Consider the following 25,890-nt stretch of genomic DNA (forward strand, 5'->3'; position numbering starts at 1 on the left):
TGCTGGAACTAATTTGGCACCAGTGCTATTCATATTAGCACTTTCCATTATGCAAACAGTATTCTAGTACATAATTGTATGGGGAATTATGACATTTACACATGCCTATAAAATTATAAATGTCTTGGGACCAGAGTGTCCTCCTTGGGACTGTATCCTTCTGCATGAAGATGCCTATCAGTCATCATCTGAAGCCCTGTTCTATTCTGCCACCAAGGGTAATGGTAGTGTGAGATTGGGCCTTTCCTTATCTGTGTAGCTTTCTCCTGATAGAGGCTTGACTGGCTGCATCATAAATGGTTTTTGTGTGGCAGTCAATACATTTTTATTTCATCAGGCTTTTAATGAGTTTCAACTCATAAGTTATATTTGTTTCTTACTTTGTTTTTATTGTAGTTTTGTTGCTTTCACTTTTTTCTAATATTAAGAATTTGTTTTGTTAATCTGAATTGCCTTGAGGAGCAAAAGGCAGTGACACCATATTTCTATAAATAATAATACTCAGTATTGTTGTGTGGCAACAAAAAATCCTCACAATCACGTATATTGAGGCTGTGTTGCATATTTAACAAGTATTTTAATAGTTCTTTTCTCAAAGCTCCAGAGAGGTATACAATCAAGGAAAACAAACATTTAAAACTACTATAAGCACCTCAAAAAATATAGTTTCACTGGAAGACTTGACAAACCAGAAACATTTCACAATGTTATGAAAAGAGAACCAGCATCTCCCTATATATTGCTAGTTCACATGATTTATCTTCACATAATTGTATTCCTGAGCTGATATGGAATACAGTTCTTCATGCAGGGAATAAAAGTCTCCCAAAATGACTATGTGAGCTATTCTTTAGTGTTTGTGATTAACTCTGTAGGAACTCACAATATAAAGCCTCAGGAGTACATAGCCATTTGAGATACTTCATGTGCTCTCTCGGATTTTAAAGTACTCAGGATTTCCCACTGTTTCCTTTCCTAAAAATTAGGAGTTAATTAAAATTAAATTAATTAAATTAGGAATTTAATTAAGAATTTTAAAAATTCTTGTCAATTTCCATCTACAATTCCACCTGCAACTGTTAGCACCTAAAGGTTTAACTATGTCTCTTGTTAATTGTCCAAGTTTTTTCTTAGATGTCTTGTGAGATTCTTCAATACTTAGGTGTTTTCCTTGTATGACAGAAGGCTTGATTTTTCAGGTTTTGATGTAACCCCAGCTTTCATTGTAATTTTATTATGAACAATTTACTGAAATCTAATAAGTTGATTTGTGGTGTACTAATATGGCATACTTCTTGATCAGTTTTATGAATGACTAAAAGGAAAATGTTAATTTATGATCATATGTTCCCATTACTCAAAGTTAATCAGTTTGTTTGTGGGAAGACGTGCCTCTCCAAACACATGGTAGGAACATGCAAAGAACCTCATTTTAGATATGGTTTTCTCATATGTACCCACAGAGAGTTTAGAGATGCAAGTCTTCCCTTTTGTGCTATACATATCAAGGCAGGAAAACATGGCTGCCAAATAAAATATGAATTTCTTTACAGTGTTATAGTTTCTTTTAGGGTTATAATATGTAGATATACTGATTGAGATAGTATGTGATCAGCTGACTGTGTTTCAAAGACTAGTGTACATGATGACAGAGAAGTGAATATATGTTATGTTTTAAAGGAAAGTGCTTGACAAATACTAGCAATGCTGTTATTATACTGTTGTATGTTAAGTGGCCATATGGGTCAGGGAGAGTATCTACACCAAACTCATAAGTCCATTTAAGAACCTTCCTTACATAATAGCATTAGTTTCATAATAGTACTATATGTTTTGAGCATCTCTGATAATGTTCATCTTTTCCTTTCCTCCTATATGGCATTCATTTCATTTTGGCTCACAGGAATGCACTAAACAGCAGGTATTGTAACTTATGTGTATGGTCCTCTAACCCTTCACCCCCCCCCCCTTTGGAGTGTAACTAATGTCTTAATACTAGTTTGCTGTTGCTAAATTTGTGCTGCATCCATTCTGTTACACTATATGATACACAGTTTACCTTCAGTTAAAATCACACAAACTGAATGTAGATAGAGCCTAGTGACATCACCATTACTTGCATTTCAGTTTTTACCTTAAAAAAATAATAATTCATTGCCTGTGGTGGTGTATTTTGTTGTTAGAAGTCGTCATGTTGTATCAGTATATGACATACAGAAATGATAAAGTACTCACATTGAACAGAACATTATCCATTTATGTCCTCATTTAATATCCATTACCCAACCAGTGTCTCTATCTTACTCTTTAGCTGTTGCATTTTGAAGCAGAAGTTTGTAGATAATGGCTCTGATACAAGCTGAATATTTGTAAGGCGTAATAATAAATTTGTAATATTGTAAGTGGTACTGTTATAAAACAGATTATTTTGATTCTGTTCTATATTAGTTGCACCTAAAGATACTATAGAAGCCACACGTTCCTAAAATACAGAAGGTGTTGAAACACAAAGTGGAATGGAAGCTGGAGGGGAGGGACTTACGGAATTACTTTAATTATTTGTGGCAGTATTTTCACTTGTTTAAAATTTAAACAGTGTGATATTTGTTATGAACTAGCTAGTAAGAGTTAATTTTATGTCACAGAATTATGATTTTTAGACTATTGTAAGCAAGCAGTGAAAAACATGCATAAAACATATAATTATTATGGTTATATTATCCTTCCAGTGTTTTATCTTGCATATAAATTTAAGGTAGTAATAGCATAATCACTATAGCATAACTGTTTTTATTTTAAATTGCAATCATGGTGTGTTTGTGTAAAATTATGACTGCAGTGGCCTCTGAGAATGCCAAATACACAACATCAGAAGGCATCTTACTGGAACGCTGGTTGATAAAAGGATACTGAATGTAATATGTCTCTGTGTGTAATATATGTAGATGCTTTGATGTCCCTAGCAGGAGAGCACAAGGTTCACTTTGGAGCTTCCTCAGCCCCACTCTTCTCTGCCTCATTTCTCCTTTCATGAATGTTGACACTTTTACTACCTGAATTTTTACTGTTTACAAACATTCTATACTATCACAGCAGTTGTCAATCGCTATTTTCACCCCATTTGCACATGTGGCAGTGAATCCAACACAGTTATGTAAGCATTAGGGGGTATGCATAGACTGCAACAGAGGTAGAAATCTTCCCTAACCTTCACAGGCCATATTTCACAGTTGTCAGTGATGTCAGGTGATGAGCCTCTTTGAAGGCGCACTTGCACCTTCAAGTTGCTACAGGAGCAAGAAATGATTTGTATTGAAACCACTGCTAAAATGGAGTTGTCCCCCGCCCCCATTCATTTTCGCAGATGTTTCAGTGCAAACCACTTTCTGCTCCTGGGCCAAGATGCGCTTCCACCATTCATCAGCTGATGGTTGGTAGAAGCATGCCATGCTCCATCTAAATAACAGGAGCTCACTTTAAGCTAGTTGTTCCTTTGATACTATGTCAGTGTCTGCATGGTTTGTCAGTAACAGCTTGGTGGGTCAAATAGGGGCCGCAATATTTTTAAACCAACCCAGCTCCAGATTCTGGGTCATAGAATCATATAATTGTAGAGTTGGAAGGAATCGCCAGGGCCATCTAGTGCAGCCCCCTGCAATGCAGGAATCTCACTAGATTATACATGACAGGTGGCTATCCAATCTCTGCTTAAAAACATCCAAGGAAGGAGAGCCCACCACTTGTGGTGGAAGTCTGTTTCACCATGGAATAGCTCTTACTGTCAGAAAGTTCTTCCTGATGTTTAGTTAGAATCTTCTTTCTTATAACTTGAATCTATTGGTTCAGGTCCTAGCCTTTGGAGCAGGAAAAAAAAAGTTTGCTTATTGTTGTGACAGCCCTTTAGATGTTTGAAGATGGCTCTCATGTCTCCTCTCAGTCCCCTTTTTATGAGGCGAAACATACCCAACTTCCTCAACCGTTCCTCGTAGGGCTTGATTTGTCTTTGTAATAGATATATGTAAGGCGAATTATTTTTTTACTAGTAAGATAGATAATGCATCAGAGACCACTGTATCTTTTTATATACTGTTCAGGAAAGGTGAAGATCAATATATAAGCTTGACTTCACACCATTAATACAATTCTGTAAATAAAAAATATTAAAAGTAGTAGTTAAATACTATGTTACAGGCTTACCTTGGTTGTCGAACGGAATCCGTTCAACTTCTGAAAATGTTTGACAACCAAGGCGTTGTTTCCGATTGGCTTCAGGAGCTTCCTGCACTCAATCGGAAGCCGCAGAAGCCGTGCTGGTCGTTCGGCTTCCAAAGAACGTTTGCAAACCGGAACACTCACTTCTGGGTTAGCGGCATTTGGGAGCCAAAACATTCAAGTTGCAAGGCGTTTGGGATCCAAGGTACGACTGTACTATGTTTGCAACCTATGTCTAGCTGTATATCTAAAGTTAGTGGTTTAATACTTAATAGTAGCTTAACACTATTAATTTCATTGATTTTTCATAGGCTGCACTTTTTAATACTTTCAGTTGTAATATTTCATCCTAACATCTGAAAACCTATAGAGATTAGCAGCATCTGAGGGTAGAAGTCAAAAGTAGTTTTTGTACTAGACAAAATAACCAGGTTCTAAGTATTCCTAAAGTATAATGATTTAAGAACATTTAGGGCTTTGATGTATGTCAGGATGGATGGATTCGTTAGCTGTAGTGGCATATTTAACTTTGTTTTGCTTACGTATATCCTAAATTTATATTTTCACAAGGTACTTGAGTGACTATTCTTAACTCATAGCCAGTACTGCTTCTTTTTTTTATCATATCAGAGTGGCAAACGTATGGATAACAACCTGAGATACTGTTACAGTTTCTGTTGCCATTGTGTGTGTGTGTGTGTGTGTGTGTGTGTGTGTGTGCGCACACACACACACACACACACACACACACACACTGTTGAAAGAAGTACACAGCAGTTCAAGGTACTGTGTGGTCTGTTTACCTAAGTTTCAGCTTCTGTCTGAGGATACCTTTCTGTCTCTATACATTACATCATCTTTGCTGCAAACGTGTGTGTCCACTGGGATTTGCTCTTCTTCCATTCCCCTTGGAAGAAGAGCTTGTATTGATGCCATAATTGGACCCATCTTTTGGTTGCTTTGGAAATTCACTGTAATAAGGGTGTTGTGTATCAAGCCATGCTGCATTTTAGGCAATTTAGGTGTCAGTAATATGCCTGCCAGTCTGGGTCCTGTTTCCAATTTGTGAAAATTGACAGTGCTGGGTTGCCTGCCCTGTAAGCTTATAAATCTGTTAAGAGAGTTACTGAGATATTCTTCAATAAGCAGTTTTTTTATCAGGTGGCATTTTTTTCTGAATTACTCAAATGTGGAGTTGTGTCACATTAAATGCTAGTGTTAAATGTATGCTTATTTGTTAAGAGAAGACTGGGCAACCTTCCTTGAGAGAAATCCATTTAATAATAGAAAATTGAAACCTGTACATAAATTCAGTAGAAAATTGAATGACAGACAATTGTTAAAAACTTGGAAAAACATTGAATACTAAAACTTTTCTTCACCACTGGTTTGCTACTAACTTTGCAATATTTGAATATTGTATATACATTATGCTTGGGCATCTTGCATCCTTTTGTAGTTCTAGAGAAGGAATAGAGATATTGGTATTAGTTTCATGTTGATGAATAAAAATATAATCTATAGTATTCAGTCAAATTCATGCATCAAAATTTGTTGTTGAGCTGCCATTTTTAATGAGTGGGGGCACTCGTCTGCTATGACTTGTGCAGAGGTAACCAGTCAGTATGCAGTAAATACATTTAATCTGATCACACCTAGAGATGAAATGTCTGTCAATATATGCAACTCCTGACTTTCAGCTCATTCCTGGGAATTAAAGAGCTGGTTTCAACCCGACAAGCCCTAACTGGCTTAGGGCAGGTTTCCTGGAAGATTGCCTCCTGCATAGCCTACTCAAACCTTAAGCCTTGCTCTGGTTGCATGACATCTGATCACTGGCATATATCTACCAGGGAAAGGGCTTTCTTGGCCATGGTACTGTAGCTATGAAATTTAAGTATTTTCCTGTCTTTTTTTATTCTTTTCCTAAAAAGTATAATGGGAGGGTATCCATGCCATACAAGTTTCCCCTTCTCTGTGGCCTGAACTTTTGGGCTGTATGGGAGGTGCAGGGGGAAGGGAAGGAGAGGAAGGGTAAGTCTTGTCTCACCAGTGGAAGCCTGGTCCACTAGTGGGTGGCCACTATTGGATGTCATTCTCTATTTATAAATGTTTTGTTTGTAAGATACCCAATGAATATTTATTAAGGGTGACTAACTAATCAATCAGTCAGTCAGTCAGTCAATCAATCAATCAATCAATCAATCAATCAATCCCTGACTGTTCAAACTCCAAGTATCCATAATTTTATGATTGTTATAAAAACAACAGCAAAACTCATTATTCTGATTAAAGTTGTGGACTGCTTACTTTAGACCGATCACATCAGGGTCGATGGCTATGATTTTAAGGAGACTTGAACATGTCTGAAATAAGTAGCTGCACATACTTAACTGGGACCATAGTTTTGCCACCGCAGAACCCAAGTCCAAGTAGCTGGCCAGTCCTCAAAGCAGCATGTCTGAGAACTGAGGGAGCTTCAGCACGGAAAATGAGGGATGTTATGAGTAACTGTTGGAGCGTGACTTTGATTGAAATCCAGGGACTTTGGAAGACAAGGCTAAATGGAACATAAACCTTCAGATACCTTGACTGAACTCTTGCACCATCGGCTACTCTCTTGCCACTCCCAGGTCCCCAAGCATACTCCCTTTCCTTCGTCCTGTGGTGTCCTAGCAGAGTAAGGAGCAGTTACAGTGCCCACTCTGTCATTAACTATAGCAGGAGTGGGGAACCTCAGGCCCTCTAAAACAGGAGTGCAGTGGCTGCCTTAAATAATTTCTCAAAAGCACTGTTTGAAGCCCTTTCCTCCAAACGTTCAAAGATAGATGCTTCAAACAGCGCTTTTGGAACCCAGCACTAAGCAGGATCGCTGTTGCAAAGTGTGAGCAATCCTGCTAAGCTATGGGCTTGGGTGCACAAGATTGCTACAAGCTCTCTAAACTCTATTGTGCACCTGAGCAGTGCCCTAAGCAGGATTGCCTCTCCCCTCGACATTGGCTGATGCAAAGGAAGAATGATCCTGTTTGTGTGATAGTTCCTTCAGTAATCCATAAATATGCATAAGCATCCATAAATATGCAAATTTAAAAATTGAGGGCTACCACCTGTACTAGCCAGGATTGCTTTAATGCTGTTGCTTTTGAAACATTTGAAATGCTCCAAGGTATAACATTTGTAAGATATGTGAACACTTAAGCCTCCTTTTTTGAGGTATAATTAAAATAGATTTTAAAGTATTTTTGCAGCATAAAACTTGTGTGTTTGCATATGGCAGGCTTTTCTAGTTTAGTTATTAAATCCTGCTAACAAAACAGCTGGCATTAGCTGGAATGGCGCAAACACTTCCATAGTTTTCTAATGTTTCTGTTTTAAAGTAGCTATTTAAACAGGAGTCATGGATTAAAAATATTTAATACCTTTATACACACTGCTGCTCTTTTAAGCAGTAGGAAATGTAAATGGAATGTTTTTCTCTAAAAGCTAAGAACAGAATGTGCTATATGACTAACCAATCTGCAATTAAAGCAAGATTGGCAGGTGTCAGAAGCAAACCCAGCTAAGGCACCAATGTGTCTGTGCTCAGTGCTGGGTGTATTAAAGATCTGGATTATGGATTCATCCACAGTAACAGCTCAACAGAATGGTATTTGTACAGATGGTCTGGAACACCAGCAAATGGGTTAACCATGCAGCATATATTGCTAATAGAGGTGGTGAAGATAGAATGTTAACAGGATCTAAGCCTAAGCATCCACATATGATTGCCTGCCTGCCTACTGTTGGCTTTAGTAGTGGATTGGCAACCATGATTCAGATCACATAATTCTTAATTGCTGCCATTATATCTACTGCAGCCACTCAGACCAAAGGGTAATGATGTGCTGAAACCTGCCCTTTTATTTTGCAATTTGAATAGTGTTACTACTCAATTTGAGTAGTGTTACTGTTGCTTGTTACTACTACAGCCCTGCAAAAAGATTGGTTACAAAGAAAGTTACTGAGGAGATAGTCATTCTGCTGCTATAGTTGTCCCTGGATATTTTTGTCAACGTGTTCATCTTCCCCGTTGGATATAGTACTGGGAAGGCACTTTTTGTTCATGGTTCATCGTTCATAGGGAGAGGTAGTACCCTATTTAATCTCACTGAGATTGTGATGTATTGGTGTCATAGCTGTAGAGGTTGGCATTACTTTAGGGCAATGCAGATGACTTATTCAGTGCATTACACATTGGAAGCGTAGCAATAGGTATAATGGGTGGTTTTCATCACTTACTGGATGTCCTTATTAAAGTTTTCACTTGATGCTATTCTGAATCTTCTACCTCCTGTTTGTGTTTGAGACCACAAAGTAAGGTGTTCATAAGTTCACTGCCATCATCACTAATGATGCCCAACCACCACCCTAATTTCATCAATGTTGGATCTTGTACCTGACACTTAGTACTTGCCCACAATGACATCAGTGTATAGTCAACCCACAGGGGTGGGTGGCGCTGTGATCTAAACTACCAAGTGTCTTGGGCTTGCCTATGATAAGGTTGGCAATTTAAATACATGCAGTGGTGTGGGCTCCCGTTGCTCTTTTCTAGCTCATGCCAACTAGCAGTTTGAAAGCATATCAGCGTAAGGAAGTAAATAGGCACCACTGCGGTAGGAAGGTAAACTGTGTTTCTGTGTGCTCTGGTTTCTGTCACAGTGTTCCGTTGTACAGTGGTGCCTCGCAAGACGAAATTAATCCGTTCTGCGAGTTTCTTCGTCTTGCGGTTTTTTCGTCTTGCGAAGCAAGGCTATTAGCGGCTTTAAGAAAAAGGAAACAAACTCGCAAGAACTCGCAAGACGTTTCGTCTTGCCAAGCAAGCCCATAGGGAAATTCGTCTTGTGGAACGACTCAAAAAACGGAAAACTCTTTCGTCTTATGAGGCATTCGTCTTGTGGGGCACCACTGTACCAGAAGTAGTTTAGTTATGCTGGCCACATGACCTGGAAAGCTGTCTGTGGACAAACACCAGCTTCCTTGGCCTGAAAGCAGAGGTGAACGCCGCACCCCCTGGTCAAATTTGACTGGACTTAACCTTTACCATTTTACCAACCAGCAGTGGAACCCATGGAATATATAGTTGCAGTTCAGTTTTTATAACTGCCCCAGATGAAAATTTCTCACAAAATGATTGAGAAGCAAGGTTTTGGGTAGCAGAGGGGATGTTGATATATTTTGCTGACAAATTAGACTGCTTGGATAATTGATTTAGCTAGGTTTCTAGTAGTACTTTTGTCTACACTTATCAGAGATGCTGTACTAGTAGATTTCCAGCATCAGCAAGTATTGGACTTGATTACCCTTTCAGGCACCTTCAAACTCTATGATGGAATTATGGTCACTATTTCTGAATTAATTCTTTGTCTCTAATAAATAATTCCATTACATCATACTTTGCTGACATCTAAATTTGCATGACAGTGATATCGTGTCATTAGATAAGAGTAAATTCTGGGAATTGAAATGCAAGTGACATGACATCTGTGTCCATAGGGATTTCATTGTTAGTAAGTTCTGATGTATTTCTAATGAAAAACATAGGTTTGATAACAGAGTAATGGGTATATAGTAAGGTCTTTTAAATTGTATCCTAAGGCTACCTAATTTTTCCAAGCCTGTGTTAAGTGTGTTTGTATTGGTCAGTCGCTTACTACTATTCTAGACTTGGGCCTGTTTTCACAGCTCCAGAGTACAGACATTACATACAGTAGGACAGCTTTTCACAACCTTGTGCTCTGCAGATATATTGAACTACAAATCTTATCATCCTCAGCCAGCATGGCCAATTGGTTATGGAAGATGGGAATTTAGGTCAAACAATTTGAGTGTTACCAAACAGGGGAGGTTGCTCCAGGGGTCAGCATACTTTTTCAGCAGGGGGCCAGACCACTGTTCCTCAGACCTTGTGGGGGGCCAGACTATATTTTGAAAAAAAGAACGAATTCCTATGCCCCACAAGTAACCCAGAGATGCATTTTAAATAAAAGCACACATTCTAGTCATGTAAAAACACGCTGATTCCCGGACCATCCATGGGCCGGATTTAGAAGGTGATTGGGCCTGATCCGGCCCTCAGGCCTTAGTTTGCCTACCTATGTTCTAAGGTATAGAACTTAAGCTTGGGGATGGGGGGCTCATAGAACCTTCCCACGCCATGCATAGAATATACAGAATGAACTAGGTCCAGCTGATTTTTAACATTTAAAGATTTTCCATTATTTGTAATTTTCACTTCTTCTGCAACTAATTTTTGATCATCCTTAAGTTTTTTCCTTTTGTGGCTTGAGATAATTGACCTTGAAGGTTTTGCACATGGTGGGGGAAGGTGTTCAAGGCTAATGCTATGCATCTCTGCCATCTGTAAAATCGACAAGTTGTGACTGGGACCTCAGTGCCCCTAGTCCATACTTAGTGAGCCACTTAACATTTGTGAAGTGAGACTGTATAGCCTTTGTGCTTAACTGCTGAGCAGCATTTCCTAATTTAAATCTAAACGTGCTTCTTTCACTGACCTTGGTAAACATTTGTTTTCTCCACCTCTCTGTGGGCACCTTAGGGCATTTGAAAATGACTTCTGCTAGTTCTACATACCTCAGGCTGCTGCTGCATGAGCCTAACACATTTTTTATTGCAGCTCAACAGTAGCCAGGTAGTCATGGAATCAAGCCTTTGCACCTGTGGAGTCTTGTCATAAGTCGGGCTATCAGAACAAAATGTGAAGAAGGAAGGAGAAAAAGAGGATAAGAAACCAGAATATGGGAACAGGAAAAAACCCCAAACAAACAGAGAGCTTTTGTCTACAGGGCTGTGCCTTCCACTCCAGTGAGGAAGTAGTAAGAGCTTAGTGAGTCAGACGACTTGCTGCAGCTTGCCAGAAGAAAGCCCAGCAGCTGTGTGAGAGCTCTTCTAGATAGGTTTTGTGTTGCTCTGTGATTAGTATATCTGAGCTGTCTTCTTTTGACAGCCATAGCACATGGTGGGAGAAGCAATTGCCACACTTCCTCACATCCCACTTCTGCTTTTCTTAGTAGGTATCACTGCAGAAGGAAGCTCAAGCCTTACCCACTATAAACTACTGCCTGTGGCACTTGTGACTTCAGAAATGTTAGCCACGTTACCACCAGTGTCATGTGTCCACTAAAATCTAGACACAGAAGTGTTCTGGGCATGGCAGCAAAAGGAAAAGATGCAATAAGAAAACCATTGTTGGGGAGTGCGCTTCCTAGATATTAAGAACCAAAGAGTCCAGAGTAGGGCGTTTCCTCGTTTGCTTTCTTTTATATGTTTAAAGGGGAAAGATTTGCAGTCGAAATAAACGGTGATGGTGGGAGGATGACAAACGTATCCACGTTTGTTCTTTGGCTACAGCTAAAAATAAATGTGAAGACCACTGCTTCAAATGAGTGCTATCAGCTCCCACAATACTGTAAAATGCTTTCAAAAATACTCTTGCACGTGTGAATACACATGCATAAAGGCAGTTTTTCCATAGTCGAACCCGGAAGAAAAACCTACGGTCCCATATTAGTCTTATTCTAGATTTTCATTCTAAGGAAACATATTTTAATGTGTGTTTTAAAAAGAATACAGGACAGATTATTATTTTATACACAAGCCTAAAAATGAATGATCCAAAACTTTAAAATATGGTTTAGTGGTGGTGCTTGTTTTTATTTTTTAAAGAATTCTATGGCTTTATAAAAATAGACTTTTAGAGAATCACCTTTTGGTCTGCCAAGTGAGCTTTGACCTGCAGTCACTACAGGAAAGCATTACTGTATGACAGATTAAATTAACCAACTGAGAATGCATGTGTCTGGTAGAAACAGCTGCAGCCTCTGTCTCTGGCACTTTTCTATATTGTTCAGAAATATATGTTTAAAGTTCTTGTCGTCTGTTCGATTTTTGTTACTGTAGTAGCAGAAATGAGCATTCTTTCCCTGCCTTTCTCTCCCAAGTTATGTGTGCACATGGGCTTGAATACCAGGAATGCATTGTAAGCGTAAAAAGGTCAGATTTTCATGATAAAAAATTGATGGCAAAAAGTCTTTCTTATTTTTCTCACTGATGACTTGCATAAAAACATCATGGAAGTGTGTTGCTTGTAATGTAGCAGGGCTTTGTGCTTTTTTTGGCTGGAGTATGCCCTTCAGCTTAGTTCATGTGCCATAATGCTGTGGTGACAGAGCTAGTTTTACATGGGAGTGGCTAGGTTAATTTCTCCATTTTAAAAATGAAATACTACCTTCAAGAGACATGTTGGATCTGTACAAATTTAGAGCCTGCCTGCCTATTCCAGTGCTATATTCTGTGAACTGTACACCTCTTTTAATGGAAACTACATGTTTGACCTGTGTGGCAAACTGCAGACTTTATTTAAACAAATTTCAGCGGAGGATTGTGAAAATTCACAGCCATGCACCTTTCAGTTACCTAAGTCTGAACAGTATCATACCTGTGTGCCCATGAAAGCTTGTCAAGTATGCCATTATCAAGCAGTTGATAGAGATATTTACAGCTTTGCCGCAACATTATATTTGGGTGGGGGAGGAGGTGGCAGCAAACACCATTGCTTTATATTCACCTTGGTGAAAAATGATATTTAGTTCGGAGCCTGTTCAAGTAAGTCTTTCTCCTTATTCCCACCCTGCCTTCAGTGGTATTCACTGGAGCCAGCAATCAATGGATTCCTTCCCCTTTGGGATTTGCTTGACCTACAGAAGCTGACATAATACAGGCAAGCGCTTGTTACTCTATCTGAATTGTCCATCTGTACCTTAATGAGTGAAATAGTTAAGCAGCCGAGGGGGCAAGCCGCAAGGAATGTGTCTTCCATTTGAGTTGAATATTTCGATGTATAGGGGGAGAGGGAGGGAGGCAGAGAGAGAGATCCACTTACATCATTAGAACTGCATTGAGTGTGCCTGTGTGCAGGTTAAGAGACAGACTACAGTGTCTTTGCTTTCTGCAGGAAGCAGCAATGCCGTTTGTATCCTAAGAGGAATTTTTTATTTAGAAAAGGAAGCGTTCTTTCTACCCAGGAAATGGCTTTCCTTGTGCGTTGCTATGCCAACTGCCTGCAGCCATGGTCTTCCAAAGTAAGCACAATAACGTAATTATATTGGCGTATTACATTCAGACTCATGATTCTCTAGGTTTTTCTCTGTGTATGTGCCTTTGGTGTTTTTGGTTTGTTTGGGTTTTTTTTTTTTGGTTTTTTTCCTTAGTGACTCTCTTGATGGTAGGCATGGTTTCCTTGAATGTGAGGGACAGGCATCATTAAATTAAATGTCCGTCAATGTCATGCCGCTTGGATTAATTGTGCGAACTTGGTTAGTTGAGTGGAACAGAGATCACTGGTCACCCTGTCAGCATCATTAGCAGCCAGAGGGGAGGTCCCTATTCACATGCTCTGCCCTGATTTTTTATTTTTTTTATGGGGGTGAGGGGCTCTTTATTACTGTGATTGCAAATTAAACAGGAGTATTAACAATGCTTGGCTGAATGCAGGAAGCTGGTTCCCGCACCCTTACTAATATAATACTGTATTAAGCTTTTTTGAGGGAGTCTGTGTGCAGTCAGCCATTTTAGCTTTTCTCCCCCCCCCCCCTTTTCCTCCCTTTCGCTCTCAGGGAATGCTCTCGTTCTTGTAGAAGAATGCTGGATATGTATGGTGTTGCCAGGCACTTTACATCCTTGCACGCTTAAGACTTCGAGTGTTATAAAAATGGAGACAATTGCTGCTGTTTGGATTGCTTTTCTGCACTACAAGTGTGAGAGATTTTGTGAACGGCACTTTGAGCTCTTGGCTTGGTTTTTCCCTTGGTTTTTGTTTGTTTAGTTTAATGCAGTAGAGGATGATTTGCTATCCATGAGAAATTGGTACATGATGTGTAAATTCAGTTCAGCATATGTTTGTTCATTATGAAACCTCTTGCAATCCCAGCTAACCATGGAGTTATGGGCCAGCAGGAGAAACATTCAGTAAGTATAGCAAATTCTGCTTATTTTGGGAACAGGCTTTCGTTAAATTTCATTTTAAATTGTAACTGCCTGTATACATGCTCATTTTGCTTTGATTGTGGATATAATGGGGCTGTTAAATTGTAGTAGAAAAACAGATGCCTGCCGTGGTGTCAGTTGTGATTTAATACTTTGGTATTTCATGTTTTAAAATATGGAAGTTGCTTGCTTCTAAATAGAGAACTTTGAAATATTATACTTTATATAGAGTATGTTTCAGCTAACTTCTGACTTGAAAAGAAATACAAAGTTAAGATTTCTTGAAGGCGTATAGTGATGTCGAATACTTCTGCAACCAATATTATCCTGTATTTGCATGAAAGGTCTGTGTCATTTTGGTTTGGCATACCATGACCAACTTAAAAAGCAGTAATGTTTAACGAAAATGGGAACAATTTAAAAGGAGCAAGCAATAAATGCTAGCCCTTTTAATTAATCCCACGGGCCAACTACACCTCTGTCATGCTGTAATCCCATAGGAAGGTACTGTTCCTTGTTTGTGAAAATAGCATTCATAGGCAAAATAGAAAATCTTTAGAAGTGTGGGCCTTGAATGCCAAAGATTTCAGGCCATGATCTAGAGAGATGTTAGGTGTACCCAGCTGGGCATCTGTCTTTTTTGTTTTTTATTTGAATGGCAGATTCCCCCCCCTTCCCTGCCCCACCCCCAATGCCGCATTGATCAAACTGCTTTGGAAATTCCCCTGAATTTCTAAAGCAGTTTGCCATGATGTGCAGGAGGCTGCTGCTTGAGAAATAGAGGTCAAAAACCCCTTTGGGTGGTGCCAGTCTTCTTGCATGGCTGTCTGAATTGTGGCCTAGATTTGTTTTTTAAGTCTTACAAAACCATTAAAAAATATAAAACTGTATACTAACTCCTCAGGCATTACTATTACATAAATATTTATGGTTTACCAGTGAATTCTGTTTAAATTTTTGTTGTTGAGAAGTGTGCAAGTGTGGATTTTGCAAATCATTATTATTAGTATTATTATTATTATTATTATTATTATTATTATTATTATTATACACTCTGTCATCCCAGGGTGGGTTGCAACATTTAAAACACAGTGTTAAAGAGAGCTTAAAACAACTTGCAATCACAAAAATAAGGCGGGCCCTAAAATATACATCTCAGGCCCGGGTACCAAGGTGTGCAGACATGCTTCACTCTTCAAACTCCTTGTTTTTTTTAATCCTCATGAAGTCACACTGGGACTTATATGAAGCAAGAAGTTTTTGACTTATGTGAGAATGTGCAGAAGTGTGCATGAAAGTTTCATACATGTGAGATGGAGACATACGTGACTATTAAAATTTGTGTGCGGGCATACAATATAATATTTAGGTCATGAATCAGGTGGTTGTTAACATTACAAAAGTAATTATACAGTGACTTTAGATGTGTAAAACAAACATTTAGATTATTCAAGATCTTAGGTAATCATTCTCTGCCCTGAGTTGTTGTAAGACCATTCCACCCCAAACACAGCATATTAGTGTAGGGTGAAAAACTTAATGAGTGGCATTCATTTGGTGCCCTTGCACTCACAGAAGGACTTTTAATTCAATTGATGCCTCCATTAATGGAAGAAGAGGGGAGGGGCTTTTTTTGCCAGTATCTTATGCATCCCCCAGCTTGAGGAACATTCCATAGCAAGGTAGAAAGTGGTATGGAGGTCCATAAAGGGAATTGCAAATTGGTGCAAATCACTTCACCTCCCTTTCAGTAAGCGGAGGTGCCCACTGGATCAAAAGCTTTTTCACAAGTGCATGGGCACCACTTGGATTCCACCTAATGAAATTATACAGTCCTCAGTGAACTGATGGAGGTGAGCTGAAGAAATGTCATGCTCTGGATTCTATCTATCTATGAAGTCAAATTTCAAGAACATGGCACCCTTGTTTTGGAACTTCTTCATGAATAAGCAGTTGCTAGATTCTAACTCTATTATTTTAGAAGTGTGAAAACATTTTTTATTTAGACACATGTGTGTGATAATTGCTGCTGGTTCTGTCCAAGCAGCTGTTTAACTTCCTTTTTCTGAGCTGTATTGTTTTTAATGTGTTTAATAAACTGTTCTCTGTTTCATGGAATTATCTACTGTTGTCAGCCATCAGCTTCTTGAAAGTGGAAAGAGATTGGAAATAAATATTATAAATGGACATTAGTAGAAGCCAGCTGAGGAGCATTGATTCCCCCTGCCCTCATGTAAATTGGTTGCTGCAGGTTCATATTTTGAGGAGAACCAATAAGTGGAGGAGAACAGCTGTGGTTTGGAATGAGATAAAGCACAAGCCTAGGTTCAGATGTAATACTAAGCCAAACCATGGTTTAGCTCCCAGGAGCATGGCACCAGCAAGACTAGGGAAGGACTGAGGCTGCATTGATTTTCTAAATATATACCAGCACAATTTCTCATTCAAACTTAGACATGGTTGAACAGGGACAGTAATGAAATGTTACCTATCTATATCTTATCTATCTATCTATCATCTATCTATCTATCTATCTATCTATCTATCTATCTATCTATCTATATATCTATCTTCAACTAAGTTTTAATCAGTCTCATTGAAATAAATGACCATGGGTAGGTTAGGTCCTATAAGTTCAATAAGCCTACTCTGCGTAAAACCTAGTTGAATACTACCAAGGTTTTTATTGTCTGAATCTATATTAATAGCCATGCAACTTATTGAACTGGAATTAGCAATACTACTATTTCTTGATTTTCTAAATGCTCTATTTCATTTTACAGAATATTTGTAAATTGCTACTCTAGGTTGAGAATTTAAACTCTGGCCTTGTCAGATTTTTGGAATCTCCATAGAGTCTGTGTCATGTATGCCCAAATACAGTCGGCTTAATTTTCCAAATTATCAAACTAGTAAACTGTTCTGTAATTATTTGTATCTTCTTAACCTTATCCCAGTTGGCTAGTGGATGGTTCAGATCCTGCAATCCTGTAAACATGTTTGCCATTGTTAGTGGCATTTTCCCTGGTTGGTTGGTTAGTAGTAACAATCTTTAAGTTAGTTAGTTGCTAAACAGTTTGTTTTTCTGAGGGGAGGGGGAAACTAGTAACATACCCTTAAATGGTCTACTAGCACTGAATTAACACATTCCCCCTTCCATTATTTGTGACATACATGACACTCATTCAAATAAGAATTTTTGTCCTATAGTAGTTTGGAAGGTAATATGGATATTAAGCTGCTCTCAGCACCCAAATATTAGTGGCACTACTTTTGCCATGTAAAAGCAGCACACTCATGGGCCTTTCCTGCAGGTGTTTGGATGCAAAGAGAGAGAGAGAAGCTTGGTGACACAGCTCTTTGGAGTTTTTTTGTTTGTTTAGCAAATTGTTTAGCTCTGTTTTGAATAGAGGTGGAGAAACCTTTTCATTCTGAGGGCCACATTCTCATCTAGACAGACTTCATGCCAGAGGAGGGTAAAGGCAACACTGGGCAGAGCAAATTTTATCCTTGTACAGTAGGCACATGCGCTCGCACACGTACACACACAATCTTCCATCCAGAGAAGTAAGAGGCATTATCAGAGTTCGAGGACACATTCCTTTCAGGCAAAAATACCCAAGGAGAACATGAAGCAGGACTGTGGAGAGAGTTTGGCTCTTGGGCCATAGGTTCCTCACCCTGATTTAAAACAAACTGGCCAGGTTAAATTGTCTCAAAGCAACTTTGCAATGATGGTGCCACTTGGTTTATTCATAACGCCAACAGAAAAAAAAAAGATGGGTGGTACCTAAGGGACAAGAAGCTTCCTGTCCCACCAAAGAGGAATCTCTGAAGACCTGGAACAATGCTGGAAGCAAAATAATATAGTATTCCATTTCAGCTTGTCAGCGACTTCAGGAGCCAGCAGATCTTATTCCACATTGCAGTTCACTTAGAATGCATTGTTTTATGCATGTTGTTCCAAGGGTGATGAGCTGAAATGCATTGGTCATAGTATGCTGTAAAATAAAATTATTTTGCCTTCCGCTACCGTTTGAGGTTTCACCCTTTTTAGCCTTACGTAATGCTTCTGTCGTTTATATACTAATGCTCATGCAAGTTTGCTTCAGTAAATTTGCATTAAATTGTCTTGGGAATACAAAACTAAGCTATTGTATGTTAGTGAGCTGAACTAATCTGCAATGATGTAAAATGTTGGTGGGGTTTTTAGGCATGCAAAATTGTGAACACGTGCATTTACGTGGCAGAGGGGATGGGACTCCCCCCCCCCAGAAGAACAAATATTGGAAGTTCAGAAGAGCGTGAGGTAACTGCCTCTGGTGGCAGGTGATGAGAGGCAGAGAGAAGCAATTCATGTTGAAGGACAGAGCAATGTGTGCCTCACAACCTTCCTGCAATTCCCTAAGTGAGTCTGTTGCCTTCAGGTGCACTGTCCTGTTGCCAGTGTTGATGTCAGTAGGACAGTGCACCTGAAGGCAACAGACTCACTTAGGGAATTGCAGGAAGGCTGTTAGCCAACCCATTTACTCATCTCTTCTGTCCCCCCACTACCAAAATACAATCTCACATACTTCTAATTTGTTGATTTGGCAGTGAGAAAGCCATGCTATCTCTTCCCCATGGCCACTATGCTTTTTGTCTTGGAGGTTGCAGAGTATTAGGTGGACAGAAAGCATGGAGAGAGGGACAGACCTAATTCTCCTTTCCATGTACTGCTGTTACCACTGGATCTTGGGGGTGAGGGGCAGTGAGAAAGGATGTCTTGGTAGTAAGGGGGGCAGGTGGGTAGGTGGTGCACAAACTTACATGGTTTGTTTTAGCACAGATTTTAATTGAACTGGGAAAGAATATGTGGGCTTGAAGAACTATCATCTCTTTCTGAGCCCAAACATAGAGAAGTTCATTGGGATTTCTACTCTTAACATCATTCCTTATAAATGGCGGGTTTTCAGACCTCCTTATACATTGTGTTTGAACTCTGGTGTGCTTCCAAAATAGTTTGTTTTAGGTAGGGTGAGGCATCTGTTTAAGAAGTCGAAAGTTTCATTGACCCAGCTAATCACAGTGTCCTCAGTTGTGGCTAAAACTGCTAAATAAATAGATTTATGCAGCACTAATGCAACTGTGGGGTCATTCTGGGTGGCTATCGGCTCTCTGCTCTTCAGGTTAGGTTTCCACAGGATGGCTGCTTCTTTCAGATTCAGCTGCTGTTGAGTGGAGTTTCATGGGAGCCTTCTCTTAGCTTACTCATTTAGTTCACAGCCACATTAGCAAGTTCAGGGGCACCTATGATCCAAACTACTTTCAACATATAATTTTATTGCAGTCATCTGCATACATTTATGGCTAGCTCATTAAAGATGACCCAGAAGCTTTGATTAGTTCAGAGCTCAGCTGGTTTAATTCTGATCCGTACAGACAAAGAATTTAATACTCCATCTACAACTACAGTGAGTTGTCAATGACTCAGTTGACTGAGCTAGTCAAGAGACCTCACAATAAAACCTATGCATCTATTAACATGCAAAAAAGGTCAAATAGGTGTATTGTATGTTATGGAAAGTAAGGTCACATTGATTTAGGTAAGATATTACCTCATGTCTTCATTTCTCTCGACAGGAATTTAGCCACAGATCCTGTAATACTCTTATTTGTATCAGAGAGAAGAGAAATGTAATGTGCAGGCAACCTTCAAAGATACAAAATGGTTACTGGATCAATCAACTCTTTCCGGAGACCTCTATAAAAGTTACAAAACAACAAGACATGGATGAATGTTTCTATTTCTTCTGAGGAAGAAAGACATCATTTATAAGAGTAGGGTGTTACCCTAAATCTCCTCTCCATAAGAGCTGAAGGCATCACACTGAAACATGCAGGATAGGAATACCCTCCTGTGTTTTGTTATGCTTAAGTTCAGTGGATATTTTGTCTGAGAATTAACAGATGTACTGGAAATGCCAAATACCAAAGCTGAACAAGTCGTCTTGACTATCGAAAATAGGTTTTGGAAGCCTATTTATTTAATAAAAGATCTAGCCTGAAGCTGTAAAAGAGAAACCGTAACACAAATTTTGTTACTTAGCAACTTCATCTATGTACTTGCAAACTGGTCTACATGAACCGAAGATAGGTAGCTGTGTGAGATAATAGGGGGACATTAGCACTGAATTTTTGACTCTGTAGCAGGGGCAAGAAACCTCTGGCTTGTGGGCCTACATGGGTCTGCTAGGTCTTCCCATTTAGCCTAGGAAGACACTTCAGCCAAGACACAACTACCTGCCCTGCATCTGATGTTAAATATGGCATCAGATTGTGGTGTATGTCAATACCTGGTTCATCTGAAGGCAGCCCTGTTCAGGGAAGTTTTTAGTGTTTGATGTTGTCTTTTTTTTACTGTTTTTTGTTGGGAGCCGCCCAGAGTGACTGGGGCAACCCAGTCAGATGGGCAGCATGTAAGTAAGTAAGTAAGTAAGTAAGTAAGTAAGTAAGTAAGTAAGTTGTTGTTGTTGTTGTTGTTATTATTTGTTTGCATGCAACACCAATCAGCAACACAGCTTTGTGCAGAGTGCTGTGCACAGTGGTTTGCATGACTTGACAATCATCTGTGTTGGATATTGCTGAGTGTTTTGCAAGGGGCTTCACAAGACCCAGCAATCAGTTGATCATTGGTGTCCATGCGGGCAAAAAGAGTTACCCAACATCATTGTGATAGCCCAGGACTGACTTATGGGAAGTCCCCATTCACCTCTGCAACTTGGTTCCTGAAGGGTGGGGAAAATAATTATCTGACCTTCTAGTCAGAGCTAATCTCTGCCTCCTCTCTTCACTCTAGAATTCAAACCTCATCTCTAAGCTCAGGACTGCTGCTGCTGATACATAGTTTAGGACAGTGTTTTTAAACTACTGTTCCGCGGCACACTAGTGTGCCGCGAGATGTTGCCTGGTGTGCCGTGGGAAAAATTGAAAAATTCGAAAGATTTAAAAATAAAGTATTTTATAATTTTTCATATTTCTGTTTACTTACTATTTCATAATAAAGTAATTATAAAATACTTTCTTTGTGTTTATTTGATTCCTATTCAAGAGAATTACTTTATATATAGTCAATATAAGCACAGAGTTAATTTTTTTAACATTTTCTAATGGTGGTGTGCCTCATGATTTTTTTCATGAAACAACTAAAAAAGGTTGAAAAACACTGGTTTAGGACACCAAACATAGCCCTTAAGAGCCTTGAACAAACTTTTTCAACACTTGAATTCAAAATTAAAATCTGAACACCATATAAGAGTTGGGCTAGCAATTTGGCAGTTAAAACTTGTCATGCTGAAGAAATATAACACATCCCTATAGTGCACAAAAATGTTGAATCGCAACCATGCGTTATGTCATTGGTACTCTATTTACTTATGAACCCAACTTAAGATGCTATATTTACCTTAAAAAGTCTTAACTGGTTTGGGCTAAATACTTGAAGGAATGTATCTTCTCATACCAGTAAACTCATGTCTTAATTTTATATTATCTTTGCCTGATTAGGTTTTAATTGTTGATGCATTATTGTCCTTTATATTCATTTGTTGGTTTACAATTGCATCTATATATTTCTGAATTAGCTTTTATTTGCTCTTCCCTATACTATCCTCAGTCTCTTGAAGGGTGGTTTTAAATAAATAGATACGTGGAAATCAATGTTCTTGCCATTTTCCTTGGCAGATGATGTTTGCCAGACAATGTTGTTCTGCTAGACATATACTAAAAAAAACAGGCAATGCAATGCATTAATGAACAGATTTGTGTTCCTCCTACTTTTACTACTACAGGAAAGTAGGAAACTTATTGTAGATGTAGGAAAAATATTTGGTGAGATAGTATTTCTAAACTAAAACAAATATGCTTAGTTTTTACTTAACTTCTGCCAGAATCGATAATCTTAAAAACATGCCTATATTCACAGCTTCTTTTCAAATAGCCAGTGGTAATGCTAAGGCACCATCCATCTCAAATTAGGGACATTGACAGCAATGCTCAGATACCTTCCCTGCACCACTTGGGTAGTTTGCAGACAGAGGAAAATGATGCTCATATCTCTGTACAATTACCCTGCAGGTGTTACTCAGAACCCAACCATCAACTACAGCAATTTTCAGCAAACAGTAGAGCAGCCATGATGGATCAAAATGGATGAAAGAAAATAAGCTTTGCAACATTTCGACATGCTTTTGCTGATTGGGTACTTTTGCTGATTCTCAGTAGTCACGTAAGCAGTGCTCGAAACTCCCATTGTTCTAGGTGCATCTTGCAACAGGGAATTTCATTAGCGTGAGCAGTTTCTGAGCTCTGAGCACAGTACTGTGCTTAAGATTTCAGATTAAAATTGCAGAGTAGAGGGAAAGGAGGACCTTTTTCTGCCTCCCCACTTCCAGCTAATCTCTGAAAACTGAGGAAGATACCCTCTTAAGAATATTAGGGGGGTGGGCAGGTGAAGGCCTAGACCATGTGAAAAATTAATATTTTAGCTGCAGTTCATTCATTTTCAGCTTTGTATTTTTGTTATAAAAAAGTGTGCCTAGACATTCCATTGTTGCACCCATAACCTAGGCTTAAGGTGCCTTTAGCTTTTAGCTTTCACATCTCAGTTTCTAACACTGCATGTGAGATGTTAGCATCTTAGATGATGGTAAATTTAAAAACAGCATCATACTTTTACAAAGAAACATTCTCCCCAACTCCCTCCACTTGCTGTCTGTTCAACTTTGCTTCATGTGTTTTCACTCAGCTGAAACCCACAGGATCCTGGCTCACAGCCATGGATGGGTAACTGAACTTTATTCCAAAATGCTAATATGTGAGAAATTCTGTTTCACAACTAGATGGGCTGGAATAAGTCAAAAGGAGGCCAAATCGTCAATTAAGAAAGGAAATAAACTCTGATGGATTGCTTTCTTAAAGCTATTTTAATGTTGTTCTTATACAATTCTTAGTATATTTTATTTTTGCAGTACTACATTGTTTTTATGTTCCTATGCTGTGATTCAAAGTTCAGAGTGTCTTTATCTTCCAAATAAAGATAATAATATGCTTTGAAAGAAGCACTGGACACCAATAAGCTGACTGATTCATTTTAGTTCTAGTCTTGAGTCTGTGGTCTTTATTACTGGTTATGTTTAATCCCCATTGAACTGAGTTGCTAATGAGCAAATTTTGACCCCTGGTTAAAGGGCCCAATTAACTTTGGTGTGTTCGCCAAGAATTGGCTGATAAACACTAGTGTTTATGGGATCTCCAGATTAATAACAGATGGCCATCAGGGGTACTGTAGCTTTCAACTTGGTAGGATCCAGGTGACCTGTGGAGCCTGTAATACATTTACCTGTTCACACAGACTGTTGAGGCTGGGCTACAATAGCATGCTTGGATGCCCTGCTTACAGTGCAAGAATTAAGAGAGGCTAGAGAGGCCCTTTCCTATTTCCATCCACTGTTAGATTGTTGCAATCTAAATTTAGAAACTTTTTAATGATAAGAAATACAGGTATGCTTTGAATTTAAAATGCAGAGCTATTTATTGATAAATAAATTTATTTCAAAGTGAGATTTACAAAATAAGTTATTTGCTGCAATTTTAGAGTGGTATTGAACTAGGTTTTACTCAGATGAAACCCATTGAAATTAATGAACATAACTAAGTTAGGTCCATTAACTTCAATGGGTTTGAGTAAAACTTGGTTGAATACTACCCTTAGTTTTCCCTTGTAGTCGCTCCTTATTTATTTAATATTTTAATTGTTAATACCTTTGTAGATTGCATAGAATAACTCGATGGGATACCAGCTGGAGCTTTTTAATGCCTTTCCACGATCCAGCAGCTTTGGCCAGGAACTCCCTTTCCCAGCAGATCTGATTGTACTGCTTCCACCTCATTTTTCAAACATCACCTGTTGCTTTTTAGAATACTATGATACCTGCTCACGTCGTCACTTTCTCTTTGTAAAGGCATTGGAGGATCTCAAAAAAGCTCTGTTAATGACTTTTTGAGATGTGGTTCATAACATTTATCTTTATGTTTCGCACTGTATAATATGACTTTATAATACCTGGCCAATAAGGATTTTTTTACAATAATACATAGAGACAATTGCTTGATCTCAGGATTCCAGGGAGATGATGACACCAGTGAATAATAAATCACAAGAAACAGATTACTATACACAAACTCAGATGCAATAATCCAGCACAGAGGTTGGGAGCTGCTTAACTCCATTTGATTGTAGCTAGACATGTGCACTTGAATATAAGAACTCCTCTAATACCCTAGAAGTAGATGATAGGAGAATTCTATGGTTCCTATGGTTTTTATGTTTGCTTAGCATCTTATATGTTGAAAAATTAATAGGTTCCATTTAGCATAGGCAATCAGTTGTATGAAGCAAGTGGTGGTGCCAGTAAAGGGTACAATGACAAGAATGAAGGTCTTTTTAGCCAGTGAGGTCAAGACCCAAAATTAGCCATTTTATTTGACAGCCATAGCCTGACAATCATGCTATTTACTTTACACGGGTTCTGGTCTTCTTTTGGAAGCTTGGAACAACTTAAATGTGGCTTCCTGTTGTTTTCCAGCCTAGCATCAATCAAACCATACCTGTTTAGCGTCAAAGCAGCTATAGCAACAGGTACTCCTTGATTTCATCGGGCACTTTAGAAGATTGTTCTGTAAAGTTGAAGTAAGTACAGGAAAAGTTTTAGTCCCTGCTAACTTATTTCACATAGGGCACCGACAATTGATACTAATGCAGTTGTTGTAATACTTTGTATCTGAAATCATTTCTTATTCTAACAAATCATCTAGATTTGTTGTCTTAAGTTGCCTATTTCCAGATATATTATGAATCTTGAATGTGTGTGTGCATGCATGCGCTCACACACACACCTGACTTGTAACTTAGTTTTTCCTTGACCCATGAATTTTTTGTTGGAAATTACCCTCATTTCTGTAATATATGAACAAAAACTATGAAATAATACTTATTATGTAAATGAGCAGTTTAGTTAGTGTGTCCACTGATCTTTATGGGTAGCATATTTCCCCACATTTTGTTTGTAGAGCAGATGTGGAAGGGTATATATGTGAAATTATAGTAACTACTCCATGCTGTCTAAAACTATACAAACATAAAGCATTAATTAGTTACATTCCAGTGTAAACTGTCTGTTAGATTTAACACTATGTTGGGCATGTCCTTGTGCATCATGTCTATAAATGAAATCAATAGAAATCAGTTCATTATTCTGTAATTAGGTATATTGACTGCCGCCCTGTAAATCACTGAACCATACAACTAATATTTCCTCCAATGTTTCACTTGGTTAGGAAAGAAAATGAATTGCCTTGAAATAAGAAGTGTATAAGACGAATATCTGCAAACCTTGTTTTTAACCTAGATTTTATTGTTCAACTGGCAGTGTTCAATTATTCCAGAAATTAATAGGGAAGCATTATGTGATTATTTTGGTCACATGTGCTTAGGCTTCCTTACAGGCTGATCTATAGTTAGGACAGGAGTAACTAATGAGGTGTCCTCATATGTTGTTTTTATGAAGTCAGAGAGCTGACATCATGCTGGTACGA

The 25,890-nt window shown here is 38.6% G+C and overlaps 1 protein-coding gene across 6 annotated transcripts in view; it reads left to right on the forward strand.

Annotated features, from left to right (window-relative positions):
* The window catches only part of RAPGEF2 (Rap guanine nucleotide exchange factor 2), a 155,698-nt gene that overhangs the window by 79,179 nt on the left and 50,629 nt on the right, over positions 1 to 25,890 (forward strand). For 3 of the 6 annotated variants that reach the window (XM_081925886.1, XM_081925889.1, XM_081925888.1), the window contains exon 7: positions 1,904 to 1,921. The exons of 1 other annotated variant lie outside the window; for it this stretch is intronic. In XM_081925886.1, coding sequence (XP_081782012.1) covers positions 1,904 to 1,921 — 18 coding nt within the window. Of the gene's footprint in view, positions 1 to 1,903; positions 1,922 to 13,210; positions 13,353 to 13,738; positions 14,239 to 25,890 lie in introns of those variants that run through there. 2 more of the 6 variants (XM_081925892.1, XM_081925891.1) reach the window with 2 other exon arrangements.

The sequence above is a fragment of the Podarcis melisellensis genome, assembly GCF_964234715.1.
Source record: "Podarcis melisellensis genome assembly, chromosome: 9".
NCBI lineage: Eukaryota > Metazoa > Chordata > Lepidosauria > Squamata > Lacertidae > Podarcis > Podarcis melisellensis.